The sequence below is a fragment of the Dendrobium catenatum genome, unplaced genomic scaffold (genome assembly GCF_001605985.2).
Source record: "Dendrobium catenatum unplaced genomic scaffold, ASM160598v2 fragScaff_scaffold_963, whole genome shotgun sequence".
In the NCBI taxonomy this organism is placed as follows: Eukaryota; Viridiplantae; Streptophyta; class Magnoliopsida; order Asparagales; family Orchidaceae; genus Dendrobium; species Dendrobium catenatum.
Window position 1 is genome coordinate 901,065 of NW_021319425.1, and position 18,778 is coordinate 919,842.

The window sequence follows — 18,778 nt, forward strand, 5'->3', positions numbered from 1 at the left end:
TGTTCTTCATTATTATCCTGGGGCAGATTTCTCAAACTTTGTTTAGATAGGAAATTTTGAAATCATTCGTACACTACACTTGTGAGGCCAGAACTGCGTGTATGGTCACGCTGATCGTGATGTGGAAAGAGCAATGCATATCTGGATTTTATATGATATTATGTTTTAAAAATATAAAGTATTTTAAGTTATAAATTATTTTAATTATATACTATTTTTAAAATAACTAATTTGATTACTTTTATTTGTTTCTTTCATCAAAGTTCCGGCGCTTTAGTAATATACTGTTCTTGCTTTTATGATTTTTTATTTTTTGTGAATTTCAGCCAATTTAATCATAATCATTAAAATTATCAATCCGGTTATCTGAACTCTCAATTCTATAATTAAAGTGAGAACCCCCAATTTCCAAGCTTCTTCGTTTGATTGGCACATGTCAAAAATTGGCCCCGGCCCCTTGCAAAATTTTAAATTTGTTTTTACCAATTCTCTCACAAAAAAATGAGTCTAAATTTATCTTGTTTTAGGTATGTTCCTAAAAAAACGTGGATCATATTTTCCGTATTACTTGTGTTAAATTTTGGAAATCTTTTTAACAATTAATTATGACCTTGAATATTAACAATTAATTAATTAATTAATTATTAATTTGGTGTATGAATTGATAATTTCATCGGAGTAGTTCTAGTTTAAACCCTAACACATCTTAAAATCATAATTTAGTTGGATTATTATTTTTTTGCTGTTTATTGATTTTTAGATATTTTAATGATAAAAGTTTATTTTTAACAATTATAATGGTGAACCTAGTAACCTCACTATTAAATTTTCTATCAATTTTATAAAGGTGGATTTACATACATTACATTTTATTTCTTGTTATTTATATATCTAACATTAATTATCACTCATAAAATAAATATAGATGAATGGTAGGGGTGGTACTAATGAAATATAGGAGTGATTTATTTGATATAAAATTTTATATTAGTGGTAGAAATGTAATATTATTGTTTGGATGTTAGAAATGTAAAATATCATGAAATAAAATGGTATGTATGTAATTCCCCTTATTTTAAATATTAAATTTATTAAAGCTTAAATAATTATTAATATTTGAATATTATTCCAACAGTGTTAAAACATGATTCAAATGAAATGATATAAATTTCAAAACTTGATTGACATTTGCGCGAATAAGATTCTAATTTGAAAAGGTTTAGGGTTAAATGTGTGAATTATTTTAAAATTCTAATTGTAGCTTCTCACCTTACTTGATTCTTCTTCATTATATAATTTTGCATCCAATGTTTGAAATTTAGGTTCGAAATAGGTGTTTGAACGTTTTATTCAAAACAAATATACGAACATATTTTGAACAAAAATTAAGCATTGAATATATCATTTATTGATATTCTAAATGTAAATGTATTTAAATTCAAAATTAAAATAATTTTTGGAATATATTTTCTTTAAATAAAAATATAATTTAAATATCTTTGTAAATAAGATAATTATAAGACAAATAAAGTTAAAAGCCCTTTATCATTTTGAATAAGTCACTAATCTGAGGCCACAAAAAAATGGTAGATTTTAAGAGACGTATAAACTTTGCCTTTAAAGTCTAAACTGCGATGTCCACCCTTATATATATCTTCCGGCCCCACAGGTTTGTTGTGTGGTGTGGCGAGGCCGTGGTGCTCATTGTGCTACGATTTTTATCTTAATTTTTGCCGTATTTTTTATCTGTTTGCCTGCCGTCAATTTTTTTCTTAATAAATCCAACTTTAAATCGAAAGAGATAGCTTCAGACCTTCCTTTTGGCGCTTTCGGTGGATTATGAGCATAATTTTTAAATATCTGATTCCGTCAAGTGGCCAATTTTATGGGATTCAAATTTATTTATTAAGTGATTATTTATTATTTATTAATACATTTATTTTTTTATAATTTTATAATAATTATTATCTGAAAAAATAATTTATTAATAAAGAGAACGGTTACAACAAAAGAAGGCAAACTAGAAAATGAAAAGACAAAATACATTGAAAGTGGGTAGTTGGGCTCAGTATTTGACCGAGATCTCCAGTGTCCCAACTCGCATGGGCCATCCAATAAGGTGATAAAAGCGTCCATTATACGACCCACAACGAAATGCACCAAAGGTTGCCACCAGCAAAAAGAAAGGGCACGAGCCCCGGCCACATCATTGCCCCAAAACAAACCGGAGAAAAACGGCGAGGACATAGTAAGGCATAATCCGAAAAACACAACATTTGTATCACAAAACAACAAATCCTCAACGTCTTCGGCGGCCCCTCCCACGGCCCCTACCACGTGAAACCTTCGAACGACCAACATTACCACGAACTAAAGAAAAATCATTCCCCGGGTCAGAGCCCCCGCAACAATCCGGTGAAATGAAACCAAAATCCGACTGCTCAGATTCAAAATCATCATCAGAAGATCCATGCACCCAATCTATTTGATCCAACCTATTAAAACTCAAAGAATTCACCAAATTGATCGTATCAACCTCATGAACCAGAACATTGACAAACTGAGTAGAGCTCTTTGAAGCCTCACTAAACATCTCCACTGGCACATTCACAGCAATATTAACATCATCAACAACAGGTAAAGCTAAATCACCAGGCGATACAACAGGGTCAACCGGATCACACCCAGGAATTGAAACAGCACCAACATCAATTTCAGGTAAGGCATCAACCCCCAACTCGATAGGGACATCCAACAAAACAAGGGAATCAGAGGACGAAACAATAACATGTAGAGATGTTACCTCCTCAGCAAAACCAACACCAGGGTTTAAAGAAACCACCCCAGTACCCGAATTTGCAACATGAAGAGGAACAGAGAGAAGATTCGGGGTTGGAGAGGAAACAGTTTCAGGAGGATTAAAAAAATGATTTAACCCGGCATCCGCCGGAGGGGGAACCGAATTCACAAGTGATCTTAAATGAGGAAATGATTTAGAGCATTCCGATTTTTTGTGACCAACTACCTTACAATGCTGACAAAAACTTGGAACATCTTCAAAAAACACCTTTTGAACATACCCACACTTCTCGGGACCCAACCACACTGAATCCGGGTGAGATTTAGAGATATCGATTTCAACCAGCAGACGAGCAACTGAGGGGCGCGATCCCACAGCCGTCGCTTTATCAGTTTGAATCGGCCGCCCAAAAATCGATCCCAAACCAAATAAAATTTTGGGAGAAAACAGGTGAGGACGTAAACCTGGAAATGAAACCCACACAGGGACGATCGGCGACTCCTCCGACAGGTCGAGGAGAGGCGACCATTTGATGATTTTCATGAAACAGCCAGAGACAAAATAGGAACGATGAGCAAAAATCCTTCCATAATCTAAATCATTGCCAAGCTTAATCAACACATTCTTTTGATCTAATAAGGTGACCGAAAAATCACCGGAGAGTTTAAGGTTGAAAAAAAATTTCCAAAAAGAATCTAACACCGGACGTTTCAGAGGAAACTTACCAACTAAAGCATACTCGAAAGGTTTAGCAAGATGGAAAAACTCCTCTGAAAACCATAACGCCGGCAAACCACGAATGTTAGACACGCGACATTCCGGGAAAACATCCGAAGAAATCGAACCAGATAGCACATCCTTGAAGGATTTAAAGTTCTTACCTTCAATAAAACCTGAATCCAAACGTTTATTTGCCATGGAAATGCAATCTCACCGGCGAGAAAGCAAACGGCGGCTAGGGTTCACGAAGGGAAAACCCTAGCAGACGCATTGCGCTCAAAAGAAAGGGCCAATTATTCGATTTTATACATCACACCTAATTATTATTTATCTTAATGTTATTTAAAAAAAATTATAATTGATTAATGCAAAAATAATATTGCATGTGGATTATCTTGATGATATACATGTTGATACCTAGAATGTGGGCTCCTCCTCTCAAGTCGATTCCTTGGTTGAGTTTTGAGAGTGAATGTCTTGAATGAGTCATTGAGATCAAGGTGGGCGGCTGAGTCTATGTAAGTGATTCCTCTAGAAATAAGAGGTGAGTCTCTACAAAAGAGTGCCAACTTCCCGAAAAAAAGGCGATTTCCTTGGATAATGGTAGTTGTAAGCCAAGGATGAGCGAAGGCAGTGAAGCGTGGTCACATGCTTTGCGCATGCGCGCTTCATATAGCTTGATGTTTGTGATAGGTGAATGGACTTGATTGCAAATAGATATTGTGGGAGCTCAGTAGTAATCCTAAAGGTGTTTCAAGTCTCTCACTAATCCTTTGCTTATGGGACTTAATACTATGATCCTAATAGGGAGAGTGAATGTTTGATCATGGGCAGATGCCAACTACCATTCTAGAGGTTAAATATTACCTTAGGAGAGTGCCACTTCGATCATGTGACCCTATTATCGAATTCCATGAAGAGAACTTGCTAGATATTTCGAAATTTGGTTTGAGATAACTTTCATACTGTTTTTTAAAATAATTTTCTAATTCAAAAAATTTTTGTATTAGAAAGTTGTTTAAAAAGCAGCAAAAAAAACTATTCTAAACAAAATCTGAATTTATCTCTCAACTTAAAATTCTAAATTTGATACATTCAATTCAATTTCAGTCGAAACTAATTAAAAAGTTGTTAATATTTTTTCATCATTCTTTATTTGGACATCAAACAAGCTCCGGCTTGTATCGACAGATTAGTTTGGGATTAGGACATTCTTGACTTTTTCGATTAGGTTTAGAGGTAACCTTTAATAACAAAATATTAATATTTTGAGCACTCAAGATGAGAAAATTAATTCTATAATAAAGTCAATACTTTGAAAGAGCTTTAATTAATATTTCAATTTACGGTACTGTATTAGAATATTATCTACATGCTGTATTTTCCAATATAAAATAAAGCTTTATCTTACGGATCTTGTTTATTATAATATTTGGATGATTGCATTAATGAGTTTTATTAATTGAGTTTTCATAATTTTATGTGAATTTGGTATATATTTTAGGCGGATACTTGTTTTATGGCATCTATAAATTTGCTTTATATATATATATATTTTAGTAAAAAATAAATCTATGTTCAATAAAGAACGTGTCATATGAATTGGCGCATTCATCCCACATGTCGCCCAGTCCGTCAAATTGAATTTTACAGATCTATAGCAATGCACCATACTGATTGACACATTCCATTTAATGCGCATTTTAATATGATGCATTCCACTAAAGTTGTCAAACTGTTTGGCTTATTTTAGATATGTCAAATAGTTTGATGCATTCAATGGAATGTGACATCCTGTTTTCCTAATTGCCTTTTTTTTAAAAAAAAAAAATTTAAAGATCTTGCTCATATTCCTAATTTAAATTAAACAATTGCTCCTTAAAAAAAATCCAATTATATATTATTAACGAAGTGAGAGTTGAGTGACAACAACAATAACATCAAGCCTTTCTCCCACTACGTGGGGTCGGCTACATGAATTCTTTTTTCTCTATTATGGCATGTTAAAAGTCAAATTCTTATTTAAACCTAATAAAAAAATATAATTTATAATATTTTCTAACCAAGACGTTTTATATATGTCTCTACCTTTCTTAACATAAATCAAATCTAATACCTCAATTTTCCTTAGTGCATCATCGGAAGGCCTCCGTCTTAAAATAAGAGAAATATTTTAATTTCACCTCTCTTTTATCTTAGTAGTTAAATTATTTGTTAAAAGCTATAACTAAACTGAAAACTTGATAGATTCAATTTATTTTCGAATAAGCGTTCAGGTTGCATGGAAAGACTTTTTATTTCAAGTTTTGTGAAAGATAATCCCAAATTTGCCAAACAACTTTTGATGGTAATTAGAACACGAAAAAATGGTAAAGTGCAATTTTGATTTAGGACAGCATTTGTTGAATGCGTCTTTTAATCTGGCGCAAACTGTTTTGCTTATTCTAATTACGTCAAATAGTTTGGTGCATTCAATGAAATACACCATCCTGTTTTTCTAGTTGCTTCTTTTTAAAAAATTTTAATATCTTACTCATACTCTTAATTTAAATTAAACAATTGCTCCTTAAAAAAATCCAATTATATATTATTAATGAAGTGAGAGATGAGTGATATTTTAAAATAAAAGTAAAATAAGAGAAATATTTTAATTTCATCTCTCTTTTATCTTTGAAGTTAAATCATTTTTCAAAAGTTATAGCTAAATTGAAAACTTGATAGATTCAATATCTTCTCAAATAATCGTTCAACTTACGTAGAAGGACCTCTTATTTTAAGTTTTGCGATTGTACATCGAAAAGTTGCTCAAATGAAAGATAATCACAAATTTGTCAAATCACTTTTGCTAATAATTAGAACACGAAAAGATAGTTAAGTGCAATTTTTATTTAGGTAGTACAAAATTAGATTAATTCTTTAATTACAATAATTAAATCAGTGAACTTAACTAATTACATTCCATTACTTAGAAATATCCTTTTCAACTAAACTATACACAAATAGAACTAAGTGATTCTGTGCTACAATCAAACCTGTTTGATTATGATCATTTGCAAAACAATAACAAGAGTATTTGATTAATCAAATAAGAACTTCTATAATCTTGCCAACTACAATAGGGGCAAACTCATTTGACCAAAATCAATAAATAAAATAGATAAACAGAATAAACAGCACTACGAATAAAAGAAAATGATCAATCTATTTCTCCCGCTCCCAACTGTTCTCGTTTCTCCTTCTCGGTTTTTTTCGCTTGAGTAGATCTAAAACAGAATATATGGAGTGTAATTTTAGTAGTAATAGACCTAATGAGGGGATTGTGACTTTGGGCGATCAAGTCATTAATAAGAGTACACGTTTTAGATATCTTGGATCTATTGTTCAGAGTGATGGTGAAATAGATGGGGATATTATCAGCAGAATTCAAGTTGGATGGTTGAAGTGGAGGAATGCATCGGGCTTGTTATGTGATAGAAATGTACCCCTCAAACTTAAGGGAAAATTCTATAAGATGGTAGTGAGGCCTGCAATGCTTTATGGTGCCGAATGTTGGCCTTTAAAAGAGAAGCATAATACTAAGTTAAGTGTGGAAGAGATGAGGATGCTCAGGTGGATGAGTGGCTTTACCCTTAGAGATAGGATACGAAATGAGCATATACGTGAAAAGGTTGGAGTAGCTCCAGTAGAAGATAAGATTAGAGAAAGTCGCCTTAGATGGTTTGGTCACATAAAACGGCGGCCTTGCGATGACCCGGTTAGGAGAGTAGAGGTATTAGATTTGACTTATGTTAAGAAAGGTAGGGGTAGACCTAAAAAGACTTGGTTAGAAAATATTAGGAATGACCTTTCTTTATTAGATTTAATCGAGAATTTGACTTTTAATAGGACACAATGGAGAAAAGGATTCATGTAGCCGACCCCACGTAGTGGGATAAAGGCTTGATGTTGTTGTTGTTGTTGTTGTGGTGGTATGGGTGTAAGTGAGCCGAGACGGCTCACAAGTCAAGTTTATCGAGTTTCGATCTCGTTGGATTATTAAGCTCGAGTTCGAGCCTGATAGTACTCGGCTCAATAACTCGTCAAGCAACTCGATTATCCCGCACATAGAAGATGAATCTCGGCACCTGCGAACATCCAATCGTGGAAGGCGAATAGCGAACTTAGGAAGATGAATAGCGAATTACATAAGACAAATCACGGCCTGTGAAGAAGAATCATAACTTAGGAAGACGAATCGAGGAAGATGAATTGTGAAATCTGCCTTCATCTTCCTGCGAGCTGCGAAAGATAAATCACAGTCTGAGAAGACGAATTGCTTTTTGGGAAGATGAATCGCGGTCTGGGCATCAGCAGAAGGCTTGCTAGCTCGATTGCAGTGCCACAAGTCAGGCTCAATTGAGCTCGAGCTTTCATGGTTTACCTTCGATGTAGATTTCAGAGGATGAAATCAAGGCACTTGCGTTGCATTTGCAATTTTCTATAATTTTTTTTTCCTTCTAAGAGGCCTTCCCTGGACTCTATCCCTAGGTTTTTCTTCTCCCTCAAGCTTTCGAGTGAGGTATATGTTACTTTGCTTGATCAAGTTGAGTAACGACCTTGATTACTGTAGAATTTTTTCCATCGTTCTTACTTAGTTTAAAATTGTTATATGAAGTTGACAAAATGGTCTCCTCTGGTTGATGTTGATGTTGAGTCGCATGTGATCCCTATATGGGGTTCCTTCCCTAATCTCCGCCCTCACTTGTTCTCTCCTCGTATCCTTTTTGGCTTTGGATCGATTTTTGGTATACCTCTTAAGGTTGATTCGGTTACTTCCGTGGTTTCCAGACCTTCTGTCACTCATGTGCTTATTGAGCTTGATATCACGAAATCGTATTCGAATAAAGTTTGGTTGGGTCCTAAGAACCTAGGTTATATTCAACAAGTATATATGGAAATTTTTCCTGCTTTTTGTGGTTAGTGTAAATGTATAGGGCATTTGAGTGGTGATTGCCATCCTCCTCAAGCTGCCCCAACAAACATTGTTCCTGTTCCTCCTTTCCAGTTAAATCAGAATGTTTGTGGTGAGGGTGATAAGGTGGATAATTCGGTTTCTTGTGATGCTAGGGACGGAGCTCCATTTTTGTGTCCCGAAATTGGGAATGTTTTGGTCTGTGACAATAATGTTAGTAATACTGTTGATGTAGTAATTAATGATGTTTATAATTTGTTGAAGGATTCAATTTTGAACTTTGTTGTTGTTGAGACTTCTAAGCCTGACTTGGCATTAAGTGGTTTGCCATATGTTTCTGTCACTAGTGTTGATGCTCCGATTGTCCGGGATGCCCAGTCTCCCGTTTTGGTTGGAATTTCGACTCCTGTGGGTTGTAATTAATTGAGTGTTCTCAACTCGGCTGGTGGTGATGCTATCCTCGTTGTTAACTAAAGCTTGAACTTGAGGGCTAGTCCTTCTAGTGGGAAGGATGAGGAGATGTTGAGAGATGACTCTTCTTAGGAATTGGCTTTGATTGCTGAGCCTGAGTGTAATCCTTTGGTTGTTTGTGATGTGGCCCTTAATGTTTCTTCTCCTCATGTACAGTTGGATAAATATCTTGTTGAGATCCCAGTTAGTTTAATCTCGTCTAATGCTTTTGTTGGCCACGTGGGTGGCAGACCGGGGGGGATAGTGTTAGATTGCAAACTGATTGACTTGAAATTTCCTCTCCCTCTTCTTCTGAAGCTTAAGAATAGGTTGTTTTACCTTAGAAAAGGCTTTTGCGAGATGATCATTTTTGGGTGGGTAAACGTTCAAAGCGGAAATCCAAAAAATAGTTCTTTTATGGTGTGTTTGGTGGCTGCTGTGTTTGTAGTTTTGTGTCTGCTCCTACTTGGTTTCCTGTTGCCTTTTCCGGTTATGTCTTTTGTTGATCGTGCCGATATTGCTACCTTTTTTTTGGCGATGATGTGGCTCGGGCTTATCACTCTGGATCCGTGACTAGTTGGCAACCTTTGATGGTGGTTCTTATTAGCGGTGATGGTAGTTGGTTGGTTTTTGGTGGATTTTTGCACTTTCACTCTTATGGATGATCCGTGCCTGCATTTGAAGTGGTTGGTAGTCTGTGAAAATGCATAGCCTAGTGGCCTTTGTGCCTAATTTTCTCCTCGTTTGCGTTTCTCTTTGTAATCTTCTATTGTATCCAGTTTCTTCTTCGGACATTCTGCTGTTTTGACCTTTGCTGTAACCTTTTTGTCTTTTCGGAATAAGATTTTTATTTAAAAAAAAAAAAAACTAACATGCTCTAATTTTTTTAAGAAATATTTTTTTCTTAAAAAGACAAAAAATCTCACTAATATAATAGCTAAAAAATTTCAAACGTGATGTTGTCCAAATTTTAAAATTCAATTTCTTTCATAATATATTCATGGTTTAGCACTTAAATTTTTTTTCTTAGAGAAAATAAATAAATACCCCACCGGGCTTAGGTGGGTTGGTGGGCGTGCTTGATTGGGAATCCTCCATCCCAAGTTCGAATCCCCACTCATACGGCACAACTCCTTAAGTGAAGAGAAAAGAACTGTGGGTCCTGCACCTGTGGGGTTGCTTGCTGGTAGACTCGCCGAGGGATTAGTTATGCCGCCAAGCGCCTCTTTCGGAAGGTGGCAGTGGATAGATACCCCGTTTAAAAAAATAAAAATAAAAAAAAATAAAAACTTTGTGGAAAAAAAAAAAAAATTCAATGGCGAGTCATGACGATAGAAGCGCGCCCCTTACCAAAATCTATTGGCTTTCTCCCAACAACCACATCGAAAGTCAATAATAGTATTATAGATGATTAAAAAAAAATATTGCCCTTAGCACGTGATGCAAACTTTTTCTTAAAGATACAAAATAAAGAACTATAAGCACTCGTTAAAAAATAAAAATCAAAGTATTATTAATTAATTTTTATATATTAAATATCATTTTAAATATATGTGGTTATTAAATAATTTTAATAAATCCAACAACAGCAGCAGACAGAGAGAGAGATAGAGAGAGAGAGAGAGAGAGAGGGGAAAGCGAGGTACGGAGGGAAAATTGCCATGGCCGCTTCTTCTTCCATCACCAACGCTCAGTCCCTTTTGGTTCGCTTCATTTCCGGCCACCACTCCGCCACCCTTGTCCACCCGGACCAGATCTCTATCCCGACCGGATTTGGCCGTAGCTCGCGAGCTGGCCGAGGCCTAAGGGTCTCCTCCCGCCCGCTTCCGGCGGCATCGACGCCCCGCCTTTTGAATCCTCCGCGTGCGGCCGCGGTCGAGACGCTGGAGGGCAAAGCCGGAACGACTGAGCTTGTCGAGAAGTCGATCAACACGATACGGTTCCTGGCCATCGATGCGGTCGAGAAGGCGAATTCGGGTCATCCTGGGCTGCCTATGGGTTGCGCCCCCATGGGTCACATCCTTTACGATGAGGTCATGAGGTATAACCCAAAGAATCCCTATTGGTTCAACCGCGACCGTTTCGTGCTCTCTGCTGGCCATGGCTGCATGCTCCAGTACGCTCTTCTGCATCTCGCTGGTTATGACAGCGTCCAGGTGAGTTGCTTCTTGTTTTAGAATATTTTTTGTTTGGGATTTGGAGGTTGGTAGCTTGATTTTGTTGCGGTTTGAGTTTAAAATTTAGATTTGATGGTGTGCTTGCTATGTATTCTGCTGAAGTGTGGGCATTTGGAATGTTTAGATGTGATTTAGGATCTAAATAAAATTTTATTTGCCAAAAAGGTTTTGCCTGTTTTCCAGATCAAAGAAATCGCTTTAAGCGTCCGGATTCCAAGATTCTTAGGTTATCTTTAAGCAGTAATAAAATAGGAAAGGTTGAACGCATGTAGTGAAGAATATGCTTGACCTTAACCTAGACGGATTAACCTCTTATTCATTCAGTTCTTTGAATTTTTTATGCATATCTTTATGCAAGTTGGAAAAGATTGTTTTGTCCATCATTTGGCTTTGTTTTAATTAGTGAGCACTCTGTAACATTACCAGTTTAAAATTACTGATCATGCCTTTGACATTTCAGCCAAAATAAGCTGAGCATTTTGTTGTGAATGAATTCGATTTTATAAGACACTTCCTAATTAGTAAAGCTCTCCATGTTCTACTTTGATTTCTTAGGAGGAAGACTTGAAGCAGTTCCGTCAGTGGGGAAGCAAAACACCTGGTCATCCTGAGAACTTTGAAACACCGGGTGTTGAAGTCACAACTGGTTTGCTTCAAACTAAATGAAATTAGGATTGATGTAGTATACGAGATTGTTTTTAGCAGTCAATAATCTCTGTAAAGTTATATATTTTTCTTTTTTTTTTTGTGGTGTATAGGTCCTCTGGGTCAGGGAGTTGCCAATGCTGTCGGATTAGCACTTGCTGAGCGACATCTTGCAGCTCGTTTCAATAAACCTGATAATGAGATTGTCGATCACTATACGTAATAGTCATCATTCTTCAAATATTTGTTCCATATTACATGCTAATTTGTGGAATGTGCTGATATCTTGCTAACATAAATAATGCTTTTTTGTAGATATGTTATTCTTGGAGATGGTTGTCAAATGGAGGGCATTTCGAATGAAGTTTGTTCTCTTGCTGGGCATTGGGGTCTTGGCAAATTGATTGCTTTCTATGATGATAATCACATTTCAATTGATGGGGACACAGAGATTGCATTTACTGAAGATGTGACTGCCCGTTTTGACGCCCTTGGTTGGCACACTATTTGGGTGAAGAGTGGCAACACCGGCTACGATGACATCCGAGCTGCAATCAATGAAGCGAAGGCTGTCAAGGACAAGCCCACATTGATCAAGGTCTGTTGCTTCCAATGTTATAGTAGTTTTTTCTTTCTTTCTCCTTTTTTTATTTAAAATGCTTGAAGTCTTGTTGAATTTTGTACCATTTGCAGGTCACAACTACCATTGGGTATGGCTCACCCAACAAGGCAAACTCATACAGCGCACATGGAAGTGCATTAGGTGCAAAGGAAGTTGATGCAACAAGGCAGAACCTTGGATGGCCATATGAGCCTTTCCATGTGCCTGAGGATGTGAAGAGGTGTTCAAACTTAAAATACTGCCTAACATTTGTTCCTTTTTATTTTCTTAATGTCTTTTCCATACATTGAATCCTTCTGTTATCACCTCGGTTCAGCCATTGGAGCCGCCATGTCCCCGAAGGTGCTTCTCTTGAAGCAGAATGGAATGCAAAATTTTCTGAGTATGAGAAGAAGTACAAAGAGGAAGCAACAGAGCTGAAAGCCATCATCTCTGGAGAACTTCCTGCAGGATGGGAGAAAGCTCTGCCGGTATAGTTTGTATTACTCATTCATTTAACTGTGTTTGTCATTGTAGTCACCAAACAGTATTACCATTTCTTCTTCTTCTTTTCTTCAGACTTACACCCCGGAGAGCAACGCAGATGCCACTCGGAACCTCTCTCAGCAATGCCTTAACGCACTTGCGACTGTCCTCCCAGGTTTCCTTGGAGGAAGTGCTGATCTTGCTTCCTCCAACATGACATTATTGAAAAGCTTTGGGGACTTCCAAAAGGCCTCTCCAGAGGAGAGAAATCTCCGTTTTGGTGTTAGAGAACATGGTATGGGTGCCATCTGCAATGGAATTGCTCTCCACAGTCCTGGTCTCATTCCCTACTGTGCAACATTTTTTGTTTTCACTGACTACATGAGAGCGGCAATAAGGATCTCAGCTTTGTCTGAAGCCGGAGTCATTTATGTCATGACACATGATTCTATTGGTCTTGGTGAAGATGGCCCTACTCATCAGCCCATTGAGCATTTGATGAGCTTCAGAGCCATGCCCAACATTTTGATGCTCAGGCCAGCCGATGGAAATGAAACTGCTGGTGCTTACAAGGTTGCAATCCTTAACAAAAAGAGGCCATCAATCCTTGCTCTTTCACGACAGAAGCTTTTGCAGCTTGCAGGGACTTCAATAGAAGGAGTACAGAAGGGAGGGTATGTTATCTCAGATAATTCTTCTGATAACAAGCCAGATATCATTCTCGTCGGCAGCGGCTCGGAGTTGGAAATCGCCGTCAAGGCTGCCGATGAGTTAAGGAAGGAAGGAAAGACTGTTCGAGTTGTTTCGCTTGTGTCTTGGGAATTGTTTGATGAGCAGTCCGATGAATACAAGGAGAGTGTCTTCCCTGCAGCTGTGACTGCTAGAGTAAGTATTGAGGCTGGAACCACATTTGGTTGGGAGAAATTTGTTGGAAGGAAGGGTAAGGCTATTGGGATCGACCGGTTTGGAGCCAGTGCTCCTGCTGGGAGAATATACAAGGAGTTTGGCTTGACGCCGGAGAATGTCATTGCTGCAGCTAAGAGTTTATAATCTTACTCTAGATTTAAGCCATTTATCCTTTAGGAAGAGAATCCTGTCTCTCAGACCATCGCTGGAGTTTCTAGGGACAGATGAGAGAACAGTTTGAGATGATTCGCTTCTGCTTGCTGGATGCAATAAAATTTGATCATTTTACTTTAGATCTTTCCTCACGTATGTTATTGAGCCTGATTGTTGTACTGAACTGCCTTTTCTATATAACTACATGTTCTATGTACTACTTAATTTTGAATGATTTACATGAGAATAAATGAATTGCGTTATGGAGTTCAACCTTTTTTTATTCATCCTATTCCTTAATCCTTTGTTGTGAAGGGCAGACACTGAAACAGGGGAAATATTGTGGTGTGCATTTTCCCTTGATTCTTGATGGCGCTCTAATTGTTTGCAATTGTTATATTTCAGAATCAAGTGTGGCTGCTGAAACAAGCAGCTTTACTTGCTTCATTCTAATGCAGGTGAACCTTAATCATTCGTATATCATTGACATCTGGTATATCTTCTTTTATCCTACTATGTGGATTAGCTACATGAACTTTTCTTCTTTGGTGTGTTACGAGTCAAACTCTCATTTAAATCTAAAAAAAAATAAATGTTATTTTTAATATTTTATAAAAGAAATTTAAGGCCAAACTTCATCATTTTTAACATAACCTGAATTTAATATCTCTTTACTTTCCTAATAGGGTCATTGGAAGGCCGACAATTTATGTGACCAAATCATTTAAGACGATTCTCTCTAAACTTATCTTTCAATGGAGCAACTCCATCCTTTTAATATATACTCATTTCATATTATATCCCTAAGTTTAAAGTCACTCATCCACCTGAACATCCTCATCTTTGCAACACTCAAGTTAATTTTATGCTTCTTTTTTAATCTCCAACATTATGCGACATAAAACATTGCAGGTGTAACAACTATCTCATAAAAATTTTCTTTATGTTTGAGGGGTATTTATTTATTAGACATCCAGACTTGTGCATTCCTCCACTTCTACCGTCCAATTTGAATTATACTAATAATATCTCATCTATTTCATCATTGTTTTAAACAAAAATTTGAGATATCTAAAACATGGACTCTTTTTAATGATTTAATCTCCCAATATTTAAACACATATTTCTAAAGTGCAAAAAAATAATGTGAGAGGACAATTAATGTGGAAAACAAAATTATACATGAATAAAATGCTTTTGGTCGGCTTTTTTTTAGTTAAGAAAGGTAGGGGTAGACCTAAAAAGGCTTGGTTAGAAAATATTAAGAATGACATTTTTTTATTAGATTTAAACGAGAATTTGACTTTTAATAGGACACAATGGAGAAAAAAGATTCATGTAGCCGACCCCACGTAGTGGGATAAAGGCTTGTTGTTGTTGTTGTTGTTGTTTGGTCGGCTTTTTTTTAGTTCAGGATCCTCAAGGAGGCCATCATAAGGAGACGTTTGGTTAAAAGTAGGATTTCATAAATTTTATGACGCATCTCTTCTTAGTTTGTTGGTTGGGAGTTTTGGCTTTTAATTAAGAAATCATATGTTTGAGTCTCACATATGTGTTGTATATGTGTTTGGGCGTCGTCCGTAATTTAAAAAAAAAAAATTTTGAAATTTAGTAAATGTCAAAAGAATTAAAATTCAAAAATTATGTGACATGATAATTATTAAAATTTGTTAAAATTTGAAAATTTATTTAACTATCGGTTTTAAGATTAAAAATTTACGAGAGAAAAATTTCTCAAATTTATGAAATTATATAAATAATGATATTTATGCAGCTCATTTTGATCCGTTAGTTGGAAGTTTTGACTGTCAACATAGATGATTTGGGTTGAAGTCTTGCCTATGTTATGTATGCATGGATTTATCTTAATTTATCTAAATATTTTTAAAAAAACTTATAAAATCCGAATTTAATTATTAATATGCCTTAATTGAATTGTCTAATATAATTTGACTTAAATTCTTCCCACGATAACATCTAATGTTATTTAGTCCGTGGAGAACGAATCTTGCGTGCTTAAGCCATCTACTTTTTAGTGGCGACCATGTTCGGTTTAGGGGCCCCACCCCCACCAAACAATGGGTTAGGTGGGACGGGCCCTAACTCGAGAAAAAAACCCGTACCAATCTCCGCTCCACAAAGCCCGAAAGTCATCTTCGCCACGTGTTGATTTACCTATGGTGGTCAGAATCTTGTCCACATTTTTCATTCAACCCCTTCAATTTTTCGTAAAAGCATAAACAAATGATGCAAAATTTTCACATACGAAAGATGCAAACTGTTATGGAACATTTAAGAAAGCATTTACAATAATTTTGAAAATATTCAAGCTTGTAATTTTTATATTTTGGTAAAAATTTAAGGAAAAAAAAAAAGATATTTACAATAATTTGAGATTGGAAGTGACAAAAGTGCATAATAATAAGTTATAAATTAAAATAAGGGATTGATATATAACATATCATAATATATATAATAATATATAAAATATTAGATACGTTTTCAAAAAAATTCACTTCTTTGCATTAGTTTTTATGTATTATTTGTATTTAAAATTTCTTTATGTTAAATTCGAAGCTATCTAAGACTTGATTTTAGCAAAATTATAATCAAACTGAATGTCTCAACAAAACAAGCCCAATAATACTAATGGTGATTCAATCTGAGTTCAAATGAGCCCAAATCATGACCATTAGGCCCCGTGGTTTTTCCCCCTTTTACAGGGGTTTTCCACGTAAAAATCTTGGTGTCTCATAAATGCTAGACCCTCTCTCCTTATCTGATTGCGTGCCATATTTTTGTACAACGCTAAGACGATAAACTTTATATTTCTCTACCGCCGCGAATACTCCTGGGCGCAACAAATGTTATCAAACAATTTTCAGGATTTAGGCCCCTCAATATTTTTGAAATCTGAATTTCCAAAATCCGGATTAAACAAATTTACGAAATCCTACTAAAATGAAATATTGGTTGCAACCAAACCTCCCCTTAGAGTTCTGGCCAATGCCTATGGGTTATTAAAGCTTCGTCGTTTAAGACAAATTTTTTACTATTTTTTAAAATAGTCTTTAGTATAAAAAATTTTTAAACTAAAAATTAAAGCTTCATCATTTGAGAAGATGCATTAAGGCTAAGATTCTCAACATAATCTTGACAGTGAGCTCACATAGACAACTCTTATGTGTTCTGTGTAATTGGAGTGTGGAGATTGGAAGTGACAAAAGTGCATATATAATGATAAGTTACAAAAAAAAAAAAAAAAGATAATAATAAATAACATATCATAATATAATACTAATATAAATTATTTCATACGTTTCCAAAAAAAATCACTTATTTGCACCAATTTTGATGTATTATTCGTATTGAAAATTTTTGAAGTTAATTCAAAGCCATCCAAGATATGATTTTAGCAAAATTATAATCAAATTGAATGTCAGAGCAAAACAAACTCAACCACGCTAAAGGTGGTTCAATTTGAATTCAAATGAGCCTACTACATTAAGATCATAAAGTATGATTAGAAATGTCATGATATTAATTGAAGGGTCAAAGGGTTCCCAAATCTTGCGTGCTTATAATCAAATCAAGTAGCTGAATGAGATAAATCCAACGAGTCCACATTCATTTAATTTAGAGGTCGTTAAGGCAGTTAAATATTGAATCAAATATTTGAACTCAAAGGATTATCCGATGCAATATTATAGAATTTTTGTTGAATTTACTAAAATGTCACCTTCAAAAGAATATAAGTAGGCATTCATTCTTTACATGAAAGTGCATAGATTGGAGATTGGAGAGAGTTTTAGAAATGTAAAGAACTCTAGAGTTCAACTCGACATTCAACATTGATGATCACCACTAGCCACTGTTGACGTCTAAATGCTATCATCTGATCATTGCCACCTAATCATCATCTATCGATCACTGTCGCCCGATTGTCATAGTCCAATCCCTTCATCCAACAACTTTCAACTTATTATAACTAACATCATTTATCTACCATCATCATCCCTCCACTATTTCTCTTATAATCTTAACTAGAACTACATTAGATCAAGAGAATACTTTCAATTTTGTAATTTTGCTTTGGCTAATTATGCATAAAAGTTGACTTCTATAAAAAATATATAATGAATTATTTCAGTAGTGTTAGACTCGACTCAGAACATGTGGTTTTTCATTTTTAAAAAATTTTAATGTAAAAATTAGCATCTCAAGACTTTTTCAATTTTATTTATGTGAATGCTGGATTTTCGTGCAAAGCTAAGAAGTAAAATTATATTTTTATTTCCACAAAGTTTTTGGCCCATCATAAACTTAATATTAAAAAAAAAAAGTTAAAAAAAATTATATTTAAAAGTTTTAATTGAATAATATACAAGCCTTCATCAATTTTAATATATTTCATAAAATTTTTTTAACAAAGGTGTTCATGAACATAAATAAATAAGCTGGATTGTATTTTTTTTCTAAAATTTAAATAAGAACGGATTACTTATAGTAATATGCAAATAATTTCCATAAAACTTGTTAAAAAATAGTGTTTTTTTTTTTGGAACCCGGGTATCTACCTGCTGCCACTTTAAAGGGAGCGCTTGATCGCGCAGTTAATCCCTTGGCGGAACTTAGCAACTCCACCCACGACAACGGGCCCAAATTTGCTTTGCCACACTAAAGAGGTAAGGCCGTAGAAGAGACGATTCGAAACCTGGATGGGGGGTTCCCAACCGTGCTCGGCCACCCACCACCCTAAGCCTCGGTGGGTAGGGTTAAAATTTTCAAACTATGATTTTGACTAAGTATACAAATATTAGTTACAGAATAATAGAAGGGTACAATCGTAAATAACTAAATTTGGCAAGAGTTATGTGCAAGGCAACGGC

The 18,778-nt window shown here is 35.4% G+C and overlaps 1 protein-coding gene across 1 annotated transcript; it reads left to right on the forward strand.

Annotated features, from left to right (window-relative positions):
• The first annotated feature begins 10,511 nt into the window (after positions 1 to 10,511).
• Positions 10,512 to 14,162, forward strand: LOC110100579 (transketolase, chloroplastic-like). The gene is made up of 7 exons (XM_020828146.2): positions 10,512 to 11,077; positions 11,654 to 11,744; positions 11,857 to 11,962; positions 12,059 to 12,341; positions 12,437 to 12,585; positions 12,682 to 12,835; positions 12,924 to 14,162. The coding sequence occupies exons 1-7, from the start codon at positions 10,583 to 10,585 to the stop codon at positions 13,878 to 13,880; spliced, it is 2,235 nt and encodes a 744-aa protein (XP_020683805.1). The 5' UTR covers positions 10,512 to 10,582; the 3' UTR covers positions 13,881 to 14,162.
• Positions 14,163 to 18,778: the final 4,616 nt, after the last annotated feature.